Source organism: Salmo salar, chromosome 18, assembly GCF_965601325.2.
Source record: "Salmo salar chromosome 18, fSalSal1, whole genome shotgun sequence".
In the NCBI taxonomy this organism is placed as follows: Eukaryota; Metazoa; Chordata; class Actinopteri; order Salmoniformes; family Salmonidae; genus Salmo; species Salmo salar.
This window is the reverse complement of record NC_138308.1, coordinates 77,949,260-77,963,672: the sequence shown is the minus strand read 5'-3', so window position 1 is coordinate 77,963,672 and position 14,413 is coordinate 77,949,260. Positions and strand designations below refer to the sequence as shown.

The window sequence follows — 14,413 nt, the reverse complement described above, 5'->3', positions numbered from 1 at the left end:
CGTGGCCAAAAGTTTTGAGAATGACACAAATATTAATTTCCACAAAGTTTGCTGCTTCAGTGTCTTTAGATATTTTTGTCAGATGCTACTATGGAATACTGAAGTATAATTACAAGCATTTCATAAGTGTCAAAGGCTTTTATTGACAATTACTTGAAGTTGATGCAAAGAGTCAATATTTGCAGTGTTGACCCTTCTTTTTCAAGACCTCTGTAATCCACCCTGGCATGCTGTCAATTAACTTCTGGGCCACATCCTGACTGATGGCAGCCCATTCTTGCATAATCAATGCTTGGAGTTTGTCAGAATTTGTGGGTTTTTGTTTGTCCACCCGCCTCTTGAGGATTGACCGCAAGTTCTCAATGGGATTAAGGTCTGGGGAGTTTCCTGGCCATGGACCCAAAATATCGATGTTTTGTTCCCCGAGCCACTTAGTTATCACTTTTGCCTTATGGCAAGGTGCTCCATCATGCTGGAAAAGGCATTGTTAGTCAACAAACTGTTCCTGGATGGTTGGGAGAAGTTGCTCTCGGAGGATGTATTGGTACCATTCTGTGTTCTTTGGCAAAATTGTGAGTGAGCACACTCCCTTGGCTGAGAAGCAACCCCACACATGAATGGTCTCAGGATGCTTTACTGTTGGCATGACACAGGACTGATGGTAGTGCTCACCTTGTCTTCTCCGGACAAGCTTTTTTCCGGATGCCGCAAACAATCGGAAAGGGGATTCATCAGAGAAAATGACTTTACCCCAGTCCTCAGCAGTACAATCCCTGTACCTTTTGCAGAAAATCAGTCTGTCCCTGATGTTTTTCCTGGAGAGAAGTGGCTTCTTGCTGCCCCTCTTGACACCAAGCCATCCTCCAAAAATCTTCGCCTCGCTGTGCGTGCAGATGCACTCACATCTGTCTGCTGCCATTCCTGAGCAAGCTCTGTACTGGTGTTGCCCCGATCCCGCAGCTGAATCGACTTTAGGAGACGGTCCTGGCGCTTGCTGGACTTTCTTGGGCACCCTGAAGCCTTCTTCACAACAATTGAACCACTCTCCTTGAAGTTCTTGATGATCCGATAAATAGTTGATTTAGGTGCAATCTTACTGGCAGCAATATCCTTGCCTGTGAAGCCCTTTTTGTGCAAAACAATGATGACGGCACGTGTTTCCTTGCAGGTAACCATGGTTGACAGAGGAAGAACAATGATTCTAAGCACCACCCTCCTTTTGAAGCTTCCAGTCTGTTATACGAACTCAATCAGCATGACAGCGTGATCTCCAGCCTTGTCCTCGTCAACACTCACACCTGTGTTAACGAGAGAATCACTGACATGATGTCAGCTGGTCCTTTTGTGGCAGGGCTGAAATGCAGTGGAAATGTTTTTTGTGGATTCTGTTCATTTGCATGGCAAAGAGGGACTTTGCAATTAATTGCAATTCATCTGATCACTCTTCATAACATTCTGGAGTATATGCAAATTGCCATCATACAAACTGAGGCAGCAGACTTTGAAAATTGATTTTTGTGTCATTCTCAAAACTTTTGACCACGACTGTACACCTGTTGTATTCGGCGCACGTGACAAATAAACTTTGATATAATGTTCCTCTTTCCAACATAGTAGAACTGCACCAGGCACGTCCTGAACGAGATTTAAGAGGGTCAGAATAATGTTATTAATAGTAGTCTTGTTCATTACATAGTTAACTTAGTGGTGTGCAAATAGGACATCAATATAACTCACTTGATAAGTGACAGTTATAGGTTAGCCTACTGTATGACGGAGAAAAAAACTTGAGAGAATGAAAACCATCAGCTATAAAGTATAATCATCAACCCAACAGAGCGTATTTTTACCCATCGACCAATAGGTGCCCTTCTTTGCAAGGCATTGGACTTTGTCGTTGAATCTATGCTTGAAATTCCCTTCTCGACTACTGGACCTTTCAGATAATTGTGTGGGGTATAGAGACAGGGCAGTCATTCAAAAATCATGTTAAACACTCCATAAAACGTATTATCTGACTTGTTAAGTACATTTTTACTCATTAAGTTATTTAGGCTTGTCATGGCAAAGGGGTTGAATACTTATTGACTCAAGACATTTGACTTACATGTTTTATTAATTTGTAAAAAAAATTCAAAATTAAATTAAATACATAATTACACTTTGACGTTATAGGGGTATTGTTTCTAAATCAGTGACACAATCTAAATTTGATCTATTTTAAATTCAGGCTGTAACACAACAAAATGTGGAAAAAGTCAAGTGTTGTAAATACTTTCTGTAGGTGTAGTAAAATGATAAACAATTTTGTGGAAAAAAGTCAGAATTGGGCTCCCTGTGTACAGTAACCATAGCCATGTAGGTGCTACTCTGATGAAATACAATCCACTGTCCCCATATCAATACTGAGCCATCACAATATTCCACTGTGGTACATGGTCCGTATATGTCCTCTGACTCTCTCTCTCTACTGCCTGGTGTGTGTGGTCCAGGGGCTGGTCCGTCAGAGGCAGAGGTCCATCACCAGGCTCTGTTAGAGGGTAGTATCGCTACAGAGGCCTGTCTCAGCGTACTGGACATCCTATCACTCTTCATTCAGTGCTTCAAGGTTAGTACTAGACCTTTTACTATGGGTCTAGCTACGTTTTTCCCTGTTCCATGCCCTAGTGATGGACTAGTTCAATGTTGTATGAAGACACAGAATTAAAGGAATTAACCAGTTTGTTTCACTGTCTCAATTGCAGTGGTGGAAAAAGTACCCAATTAAAGTAAAAAATACCATCATAGAAAACTACTAATTGTCCTGTCCTGCTAAGCATTCGAAATGTAACAAGTACTTTTGAGTGTCAGGGAAAATGTATGGGGTAAAAAGTATATTATTTTCCTTAGTAATGTAGTGTAGTAAAAGTTGTCAAAAATATAAAGATTAAAGTACAGATTCCCCCAAAGAACTTCTTAAGTAGTACTTTCAATTATTTTTACATAACTCCTTTACACCACTACTCAATTGGAACTTCAATAATTGTTTGGTCAATTGGGTTTTAACACATTGATTTAAAAAATGGTTTGTAATTGAAAAATATATGGATTTCTGCATTGGTTAACTGATCAGGTATGTGACTGATTGTCCTCAGAACCAGCTGCTGGACAGTGATGGCCACAACCCCCTGATGAGGAAAGTGTTTGATGTTTATCTCAACTTCCTGAAGGTTGGCCAATCAGAGGCTGCCCTCAAACACGTCTTTGCCTCCCTCAGGTCTTTCATTAACAAGGTGGGACTAAGAAATATAATTTTGCGTTGGAAAAATAGGAACAAAATTACTCATTAATTTAGAGTTTAATATCCACGAGGGCATTATTTATCAAAGTGCGGTCATATTTATTATGGATTATTAATACTTTATCACAGTGTTCTGATTAATTATTTGTTTCAATGTTTTACATTACGTTGTTGAACACTGTATATTTACATATGGGGATTTTGTTGTTGTCAGTTCCCGGTGGCGTTGTTTAAGGGCCGTGTGACTCTGTGTGCGGCTCTGTGCAATGAGGTTCTGAAGTGCTGTGTGTCTAAGATGGGTCTGCTGCGGGCCGAGGCCTCCGCTCTACTCTACCTGCTGATGAGGAACAACTATGATTACACCAAGAGGAAGACCTTCCTACGCACTCACCTGCAGGTCAGCTATTGTAACATGGATGGGTGGGCGGGTGGGTGGGTGGATGGTTGGGTTGGATAGATGAATACATAAATTAATACACCAAGAGGATAACCTTCCTATGCACTCACCTACAGGTCATATACAACATCCCCCTGAACGGCAAGGAACTGCCAGCTGTCACTGATTGTTTATTTAACTGCGCAATGCAATACTGATTCTGTTATTGCATCATCAGCAGTCCATCACTGGTGTGCCTATGAACAACAAGTTTCAAAGCACTTCATGTTATGTCAAAGTAGCACTATACCCAACCCATGAGTCCTCTCTGTGCGGTCTCATCAATTTAGCATGCACAAACTCCCCTCACACAAATATATTTAATAAAACAATGAACACTCACAAAGAATGGCTATGAACCAGTTGGAAACTCATTTGATGTCCAAGCAGATTTAACATCACAGCACTGACATTGCTTTGATCATCTGGCCAAAGAATGTGAATGAAAGTTGAAATACAGACCGGCTGTTTAGATTCCCAACTTCCTCTAACAATCCTGTTAGAAACCATTCTCAATACTTCCATAAGCCGTCAAGGGACATATTCAATAATTAAATTATCCGTGATGAAAATGGGCTCCAATTTCCATCTCATAACTCAGCCAGAGCGCTGTGTGCGTGTGCGTGTGCGTGTGCGTGTGTGTGTGTGTGTGTGTGTGTTTGTTTTATTTAGGATTGGAACAGTCCCACTCCTTTTGTAGTTTTATTGGACAGGACAGTGAGAAAGGAAGGAGCAAATAGAGTGTGCAAGTGCAGATGTTGGATTTGATCAATTTCATTGTGATTCAGAGGCAGCAGCCTAGAACGCTGGACCACCCCAGGCCAGGGGTGTGTTGTGTTAACATCAGTTCCCCCTTCATCTCTCTTTCTACCTTCTCCCACATTAAAAAAATACTAGTATACTAGGGCTGTGACCATACCAGTATTGAAATATTGTTTCCATGGCAAAAATGAAAACTCAAAGCAGACCAAACTCTTTGGTCCTTTAAAAACCTGCTGTATGTAAAATATTGTGTGCTATAGCTTGGAAAATAAATAAATGTGACTCTAGATGACGACATAATGATGTTTGTTTCCAATATTAGGGCTGTTTTCCTAAAGAAGTTAAATATACTTGGTGTGTTGTTTCCTTGACATGAGACTAATAACGAGATACTGTTATCGTTCCGAAACTTTAGTATACTATGGTATAAATACTATAGTATTCACTGTAGTGTTTCTGCAGACTTTACTGTAGTATACTGTAGCATTTACACTTAACTAGAGTATAAATACTGTGGAAAAATAACTGTATTATATACTAAAGTAATTAATGTAGTGTTTTTGAGGATTGTAGTATACTGTAGTATTTACTGTTGTTTTTTTTGCAGACATTACTAAAGTATTTACTATAGTTTTTTTGTTGTATTATCTTTGACATTGAAGTGGAGGCTTTCTCCTTGAGGGAACCTACTGGAGAAAAGAGAACATTTTCCATAACCTGTAGGTAGGACTGGGTTCTGAATGGATAGTTCAGAGCTTCTGCTCTTTTCTATAACCTGTAGGGAAAAACAATATTTGGCACAATGTGTGGCACAAATTGGGATATGGGGGAGGGGAATGGGCAGGGAATATGCAACTTAAACACTTTAGTATTTAGTTATAAAAGTGTAGTGTTTTTGCGGACTGTGGTGTTTTTGCGGACATTACTGTAGTGTTTACTACAGTGTTTTTTTGTGGATAATACTGTAGTATTTACTATAATATTCTACAGTATACTACACATGATCGAGGGATACTACAGTGTGTAGTATAGTATTCTAAAGTATACTTCAGTTTACTACATAATTCAATAGAAAGTACTGTAGTATTCTATAGTAAACTGTAGTCTTTTTTTATGTGGGCTGGTGTAGATCATCATCGCAGTGAGCCAGCTGATCTCAGATGTGGCACTGACCGGTAGCTCCCGCTTCCAGGAGTCCCTCTCCATCATCAACAACTTTGCCAACAGCGACAAAGCCATGAAGGTAACCGTTAGGAAAAGCTTGTAATGTATATTTGCTGTAGGTGGTTATGAATTAGCTCCCAGGGTTACGTAATTGCTAGGCTTTATCTTGTAAGACTAACACTGTCTTAAGTCTCCATCGTCAACAACTTGACAACAGTGACAAAACCAAAGTAACCCTCCACTCTTAGAAAAAGGAATTACAAAAGCGTTCTCCGGCTGTCCCCATAGGAGAATCCTTTTTACTTTTAGCTAGAACCCTTTTGGGTCTGTGTAGAACCCCCTGTAAGCAGAGGTTTGCTTTATGCCCTTCATACACCTAAGTTAACTGGTTATTTCATCCCCTCGGGTCTGTTGTTCACCCGGTAGACATCTCCATCATCATCATAAAATAACAACTAGTTCTCCAACAGTGACAAAGCAGCTGTGTAGCTAACCTAGGGTAGAGTACAGAAACCACCACAATCTCTCCATATCCCAGTCTGTTGGACGACGCAATCGCCATTGCATTGCACACTACCCTATCCCACCTGGACAAGTGAAATACCTATGTAAGAATGCTATTCATCGACTCCAGCTCAGCTTTCAACAAAATAGTGCCCTCCAAGCTCATCACTAAGCTCACGGCCCTGGGTCTGAACCCCTCCTTGTGCAAAATAACCTCTCTGTCAACTTCAACAAAAAGAAGGAGCTGATCGTGGACTACAGGAGACAGCAGACAGAGAACGCTCCCATCCACATTAACAGAGCTGCAGCGGAGAGGGTCTAAAGCTTCAAGTTCCTCGACGTGCACATCACTGACGACCTGGAATGGTCCCGTCACTCAGACAGTGTGGTGAAGAGGGTGCAACAGGACCTCTTCAACCTCAGGACGCTGAAGAAATTCGGCTTGGCCCCTAAGACCCTCACAAACTTCTACAGATGCACCATTGAGAGCATCCTGACAGGCTGTATCACCGCCTGGTACAGCAATTGCACCGTCCGCAACCGCAGGGCTCTCCAGAGGTGGTCAGCCCAACGCATCACCGGGGGCACACTGCCTGCCCTCCAGGACATCTACAGCACCCGATGTCACAGGAAGGCCAAGAAGATCATCAAGGTCCTCAGCCACCCGAGCCACACCCTGTTCACCCCCTTACCATCTAGAAGGAGCAAGACAGTACAGGTGCATTAAAGCTGGAACTGAGAGACTGACAAACAGCTTCTATCAGACTGTTAAACAGTCACCGCTAGCCGGCCTCCACCCAGTACCCTACCCTGAACTTTAGTCACTGTTACTAGCCGACTACCACCTGGTACTCTATTCTGCACCTTAGAGACTGCTTTGCCCTATGTACAGTACATAGTCGTTGAACAGTGGTCACTTTAATAATGTTTAACCATACTGTTTTAACCACTTTATATCTATATACTTTATTCTAGTCATGGCTCATCCTATATAACTACTGCTGTACACACACACCTTTTCTATTCATATACTATCTATAATGTCTATCGAAACCATTATTTTTATATATATATATATATATATATATATATATATATATATATATATATATTCCGGACTCTGACATTGCTCGTTCTGGTATTTCTTAATTTCTTTCTTTTTACTTTTTGGATTATGTGCGTATTGATTTGTATTGCTAGGTATCATTACTGCACTGTTGAAGCTAGAAACGCACCTGCGATAACATTGGAAATCTGTGTACATGACCAATATACTTTGATTTTAACAGTCCTGCTGTAATGAGTTTAACAAGAGTGTCAAAGGGACATGCAGTGCATTCAGAAAGTATTCAGACCCCTTTACTTTTTCCATATTTTGTTACGTTACATTTGGGGAGTTTCTCCCATTCTTCTATGCAGACCCTCTAAAGCTCTGTCAGGTTGGCTGGGGAGCATCGCTGCACAGCTATTTTCAGGTCTCTCCAGAGATGTTCGAATGGGTTCAAGTCCGGGCTCTGGCTGGGCTACTCAAGGATATTCAAAGACTTGTCCCAAAGCCACTCCTGCCTTGTCTTGGCTGTGTGCTTAGGGTCATTGTCCTTCGTTGGCCTTCGACCAAATCTGACGTCCTGAGCGATCTGGAGCAGGTTTTCATCAAGGATCTCTCTGTACTTTGCTCTGTTCATCTTTCCCTCGATCCTGACTAGTCTCCCGGTCCCTGCCGCTGAAAAACATTCCCACAACATGATGCTGCCACCACCATGCTTCACCGTAGGGATGGTGACAGGTTTCCTCCATACGTGATGCTTGGATTTCAGGCCAAATAGTTCAATCTTGGTTTCATCAGACCAGAGAATCTTGTTTCTCATGGTCTGAGAGTCTTTTAGGTGCCATTTGGCAAACTTCAAGCGGGCTATCATGTGCCTTTTACTGAGGAATGGCTTCCACCTGGCCTCTCTACCATAAAGGCCTGGTTGGTTGAGTGCTGCAGAGATGGTTGTCCTTCTGGAAGGTTCTCCCATCTCTACAGTGGAACTCTGGAGCTCTGTCAGAGTGACCATCGGGTTCCTGGTCACCTCCCTGACCAAGGCCTTTCTCCCCAGATTGCTCAGTTTGGCCGGGCGGCCAGCTCTCAGAAGAGTCTTGGCAGTTCCAAACTTCTTCCATTTAAGAATGATGCTGGCCACTATGTTCTTGAGGACCTTCAATGCTGCAGAAATGTTTTGCTACCGTTCCCCAGATCTGTTCCTCGACACAATCCTGTCTTGGAGCTCTACAGACCATTCCTTTGACCTCATGGCTTGGTTTTTGCACTGACATGCACTGTCAACTGTGGGACCTTATATAGACAGGTGTGTGGCTTTCCATATTATGTCCAACCATTTGAATTTACCACAGGTGGACTCCAATCAAGTTATAGAAACATCTGATGATCAATGTATAAAGGATGAACCTGAGCTCAATTTTGAGTGTCATAGCAAAGGGTCTGAACTTATGTGAATAAGCTATTTCTGTTTTTAATTTTAATACATTTGCAGAACATTGACAAAAACTTGTTCTCTCTTTGTCATTATGGGGTAATCCATTTTAGTATAATCCTGTTAGGGCTAGGGGGCAGTATTGACACGGCTGGATAAAAAACGTACCCGATTTAATCTGGTTACCACTCCTACCCAGTAACTAGAATATGCATATACTTATTACATATGGATAGAAAACACCCTAAAGTTTCTAAAACTGTTTGAATGGTGTCTGTGAGTATAACAGAACTCAAATGGCAGGTCAAAACCTGAGAGATTCCTTTACCGGAAGTGGCCTGTCTGACCATTTCTGGAACTTCTTTGCCATCTCTTATCTTTTACTAAGGATCTCTGCTCTAACGTGACACTTCCTACGTCGTCCATAGGCGCTCAGAGCCCGGGAAAAACCTGAATGTCGTCATCCCAGCCCCAGGCTGAAACACATTATCGCCTTTCTCAAGTGGCCGATCAAGGGACTCTGGGCTTAGGCGCGTGACCTGACCGCCCCCGTCTTTGTGATTTTTTTTTCCCTCTGTTTGCCGAAAAGGAGATTCCCGGTCGGAATATTATCGCTTTTCTACGAGAAAAATGGCATAAAAATTGATTTTTAAACAGCGGTTGACATGCTTCGAAGTACGGTAATGGAATATTTAGAATTTTTTTGTCACGAATTGCGCCATGCGCACGACCCTTCTTTACCATTTCGGATAGTGTCTGGAACGCACGAACAAAACGCCGCTATTCGGATATATAACGATGGATTATTTTGGACCAAACCAACATTTGTTATTGAAGTAGCAGTCCTGGGAGTGCATTCTGACGAAGACAACAAATGGTAATCAAACTTTTATAATAGTAAATATGATTATGGTGAGTGCTAAACTTACCGGGTGTCTAAATAGCTAGCCCGTGATGCCTGGGCTATGTACTTAGAATATTGCAAGATGTGCTTTCACCAAAAAGCTATTTTAAAATCGGACATATCGAGTGCATAGAGGAGGTCTGTATCTATAATTCTTAAAATAATTGTTATGCTTTTTGTGAACGTTTATCGTGAGTAATTTAGTAAAATGTTAGCGAATTCCCCGGAAGTTTGCGGGGGGTATGCTAGTTCTGAACGTCACATGCTAATGTAAAAAGCTGGTTTTTGATATAAATATGAACTTGATTGAACAAAACATGCATGTATTGTATAACATAATGTCCTAGGGTTGTCATCTGATGAAGATCATCAAAGGTTAGTGTTGCATTTAGCTGTCTTCTGGGTTTTTGTGACATTATATGCTAGCTTGAAAAATGGGTGTCTGATTATTTCTGTCTTGGTACTCTGCTGACATAATCTAATGTTTTGCTTTCGTTGTAAAGCCTTTTTGAAATCGGACAGTGTGGTTAGATTAACGAGAGTCTTGTCTTTAAATAGCTGTAAAATAGTCATATGTTTGAGAAATTGAAGTAATAGGATTTTTAAGGTTTTGAAAATCGCGCCACAGGCTTCAAGTGGCTGTTACGTAGGTGGGACGAATTCGTCCCGCCTAGCCCATAGAGGATAAGGCTGTAAATTAACAAAATGTGGAAAAAGTCAAAGGCTCTGAATACTTTCTGAATGCACTGTATATACTGCCTTGGCTGTGCTCTTTTAATGAGTGATACTTTTGTTTGTTCCCCGGTCAGATATTCACCAGACTGTTGTCTTGGAGTAGGATATGCGGCTTGGAAAGGGAGATTTTTTCATAAGACGTGTAAGGTATCAAGGTCTTGCTGCAGTCTGTAATAGCTTGAAATGTAAATATATCTGAGGTGGTTAAGACGCGTGTTAGCTCCCAGAGCTAGCCTAATGCCGAGGCTTTAGCTCATTGGGCTAAGACAGTCTTGAGTCGAGCAGATGACCAGGATGCTTTCTGACTTTGCCTGTGAATACACTTAAGTCTTACTAGATACGAGTACCTGCTAAATTACTCAGATGCAGATCCACTGTGAAGGATGGGAAATGTGTTCTGCTAATGTTTTGTAAATTACCAACTGTCTGTACTGTTCCAGTTATGTTTATTTGAGGATGAATAAATTAGCACACTCCCTAGTACAGAATGGTTACCAGTAACCTTCAGGCTGCGCTGTGCTTTGTGTGTGTTTGTGTGCGTGTAGTCGACAGCGTTCCCTGGGGAGGTGAAGGGACTGACCAAGCGTATCCGGACGGTGCTGATGGCCACAGCCCAAATGAGGGAGCATGAGAAGGACCCAGAGATGCTGATGGACCTGCAGTACAGCCTGGCTCACTCCTACGCCTCCACCCCCGAGCTGCGACGCACCTGGCTGGATAGCATGGCCCGGGCACACGTCAAGAACGGAGACCTCTCTGAGGTACAGTCAATTATGTACAGAAACATGTACAGTACCAGTCAAAAGTTTTGACACACCTACTCATTCAATGGTTTTTCTTTATTTTTACTATTTTCTACATTGTAGAAAAATAGTGAACATATCAAAACTATGATATAACACATATGGAATCCTGTAGTAACCAGAAAAGTTTTAAATAAATAAAAATATATTTTATATTTGAGATTCTTCAAAGCAACCACCCTTTGCCTTGATGACAGCTTTGCACATTCTTGGCATTCTCTCAATCAGCTTCATGAGGTAGTCAAATGGAATGCATTTCAGTTAACATGTGTGCCTTTGTGGAATGTATTTCCTTCTTAATGCGTTTCAGTCAATCAGTTGTGTTGTGACAAGGTAGGGCTGGTATACAGAAGATAGCCCTATTTGGTAAAAGACAAAGTCCATATTATGGCAAGAACACCTCAAATAAGCACAGAGAAACGACAGTCCATCATTACTTTAAGACATGAAGGTCAGTCAATCTGGAACATTTCAAGTCGCAAAAACCATCAAGCGCTATGATGTAACTGGCTCTCATGAGGTCCGCCACAGGACAAGAAGACCCAGAGTTACCTCTACTGCAGAGGATAATTTCATTAGAGTTATCTGCACCTCAGATTGCAGGCCAAGTAAATGCTTCACAGAGTTCAAGTAGCAGACACATCTCAACATGAACTGTTCAGAGGAGACTGTGTGAATCAGGCCTTCATGGTCGAATGCTGCAAAGAAACCACTACTAAAGGACGCCAATAACAAGAAGAGACTTGCTTGGGCCAAGAAACACAAGCAATGGACATTAGACCGGTGGAAATCTGTCCTTTGGTCTGATGAGTACAAATTTGAGATTTTTGGTTCCAACTGCCGTGTCTTTGTGAGACACAGAGGAGGTGAACAGATGATCTCCGTATGTGTGGTTCCCACTGTGAACCATGGAGGAGGAGGTGGGATGGTGTGGGAGTGCTTTGCTGGTGATACTGTCAGTGATTTTATTTAGAATTCAAGGCACACTTAACCAGCATGGTGCCAGACATGATGCTTGGCATTCAGGCCAATAAGTTGAATCTTGGTTCCATCAGACCAGAACATATTGTTTACTCATGGTATGAGAGTCCTTTAGGTGCCTTTTGGCAAACTCCAAGCGGGCTTTCATGTGCCTTTTACTGAGTGGCTTCCATCTGGCCACTCTACCATAAATGCCTGATTTGGTGGAGTGCTGCAGAGATGGTTGTCCTTTTGGAAGATTCTCCCATCTCCAAAGAGGAACTCTGGAGCTCTGTCAGAGTGACCATCGGCTTCTTGCTCACCTCCCTGACCAAGGCCATTCTCACCTGATTGCTCAGTTTTGCCGGGTGGCCAGTTCTAGGAAGAGTCTTGGTAAAACATTTCTTCCATTTTAGAATGATGGAGGCCACTGTGTTCTTGGGGACCTTCAACTGCTGCAGAAATGTTTTGCTATCCTTCCCCAGATCTGTGCCTCGACACAATCCTGTCTCGGAGCTCTACGGACAATTCCTTCATCCTCATGGCTTGGCTTTTGCTCTGACATGCACTGTCAACTGTTGGACCATATATAGACAGGTGTGTGCCTTTCCAAATCATGTCCAATCAATTGAATTTACCACAGGTGGACTCCAATCGAGTTGTAGAAATATCTCAAGGATGACTAATGGAAACAGGAATCACCTGAGCTCATTTTCGAGTCTCATAGCAAAGGGTCTGAATACTTTTATGTACATTTTTTATAAATTGGCAAAAAATTCTAAAAACCTGTTTTTTCTTTCTCATTATCAGGTATTGTGTGTAGATTTTTATTTCATCCATTTCATAATAAGGCTGTAACGTACCAAAATGTGGAAAAAGGGAAATGGTCTGAATACTTTCCGAATGCACTGTGGGGATGACGTCGTCGATGCACTTATTAATGAAGCCCGTAACTGATGTGGTTAACTACTCAATGCCATCGGATGAATCCCAGAACATATTCAAATCAAATCAAATTTATTTATATAGCCCTTCGTACATCAGCTGATATCTCAAAGTGCTGTACAGAAACCCAGTCTAAAACCCCAAACAGCAAGCAATGCATGTGAAAGAAGCACGGTGGCTAGGAAAAACTCCCTAGGAATAATAAAAATCATAGTAGTTGTCGAGGGTGCAACAAGCACGTCCGGTGAACAGGTCAGGGTTCCATATGCAGAACAGTTGAAACTGGAGGAGCAGCACGGCCAGGTGGACTGGGGACAGCAAGGAGTCATCATACCAGGTAGTCCTGAGGCATGGTCCTAGGGCTCAGGTCCTCCGAGAGAAAGACAGAAAGAGAGAGAGAGAATTAGAGAGAGCATATTTAAATTCACACAGGACACCGGATAAGACAAGAGAAATACTCCAGATGTAACAGACTGACCCTAGCCCCCCGACACATAAACTACTGCAGCATAAATACTGGAGGCTGAGACAGGAGGGATCAAAAGACACTGTGGCCCCATCCGATGATACCCCCGGACAGGGCCAAACAGGCAGGATATAACCCCACCCACTTTGCCAAAGCACAGCCCCCACACCACTAGAGGGATGTCTCCAACCACCAACTTACCGTCCTAAGACAAGGCCGAGTATAGCCCACAACGATCTCCGCCATGGCACAACCCAAGGGGGGGGCGCCAACCCAGACAGGAAGACCACGTCAGTGACTCAACCCACTCAAGTGACGCACCCCTCCCATGGACGGCATGGAAGAACACCAGTAAGCCAGTGACTCAGCCCCTGTAAAAGGGTTAGAGGCAGAGAATCCCAGTGGAAAGAGGGGAACCGGCAAGGCAGAGACAGCAAGGGCGGTTCGTTGCTCCAGCCTTTCCGTTCACCTTCACACTCCTGGGCCAGACTATACTTAATCATAGGACCTACTGAAGAGATAAGTCTTCAGGAAAGACTTAAAGGTTGAGACTGAGTCTGCGTCTCTCACATTGGTAGGCAGACCATTCCATAAAAATGGAGCTCTATAGGAGAAAGCCCTACCTCCAGCCGTTTGCTTAGAAATTCTAGGGACAATTAGGAGGCCTGCGTCTTGTGACCGTAGCGTACGTGTAGGTATGTACGGCAGGACCAAATCGGAAAGAAAGGTAGGAGCAAGCCCATGTAATGCTTTGTAGGTTAGCAGTAAAACCTTGAAATCAGCCCTTGCCTTAACAGGAAGCCAGTGTAGGGAGGCTAGCACTGGAGTAATATGATCAAATTTTTTGGTTCTATTCCAGTCTGTGCTAGTGAAACAGTCCTGTAGCTTAGCATCTGCTTCGTCGGACCACTTCCATATTGAGCGCGTCACTGGTACTTCCTGTTTGAGTTTTTGCTTGTAAGCAGGAATCAGGTGTA

At 42.6% G+C, this 14,413-nt stretch overlaps 1 protein-coding gene across 1 annotated transcript in view; it reads left to right on the top strand.

Annotated features, from left to right (window-relative positions):
• LOC123728738 (dedicator of cytokinesis protein 11-like) overlaps positions 1-14,413 on the top strand; it is a 145,341-nt gene that overhangs the window by 76,463 nt on the left and 54,465 nt on the right. The window contains 5 exon segments of the mRNA XM_045701398.2: positions 2,493-2,608; positions 3,135-3,272; positions 3,495-3,677; positions 5,608-5,721; positions 10,808-11,023. Coding sequence (XP_045557354.2) covers positions 2,493-2,608; positions 3,135-3,272; positions 3,495-3,677; positions 5,608-5,721; positions 10,808-11,023 — 767 coding nt within the window.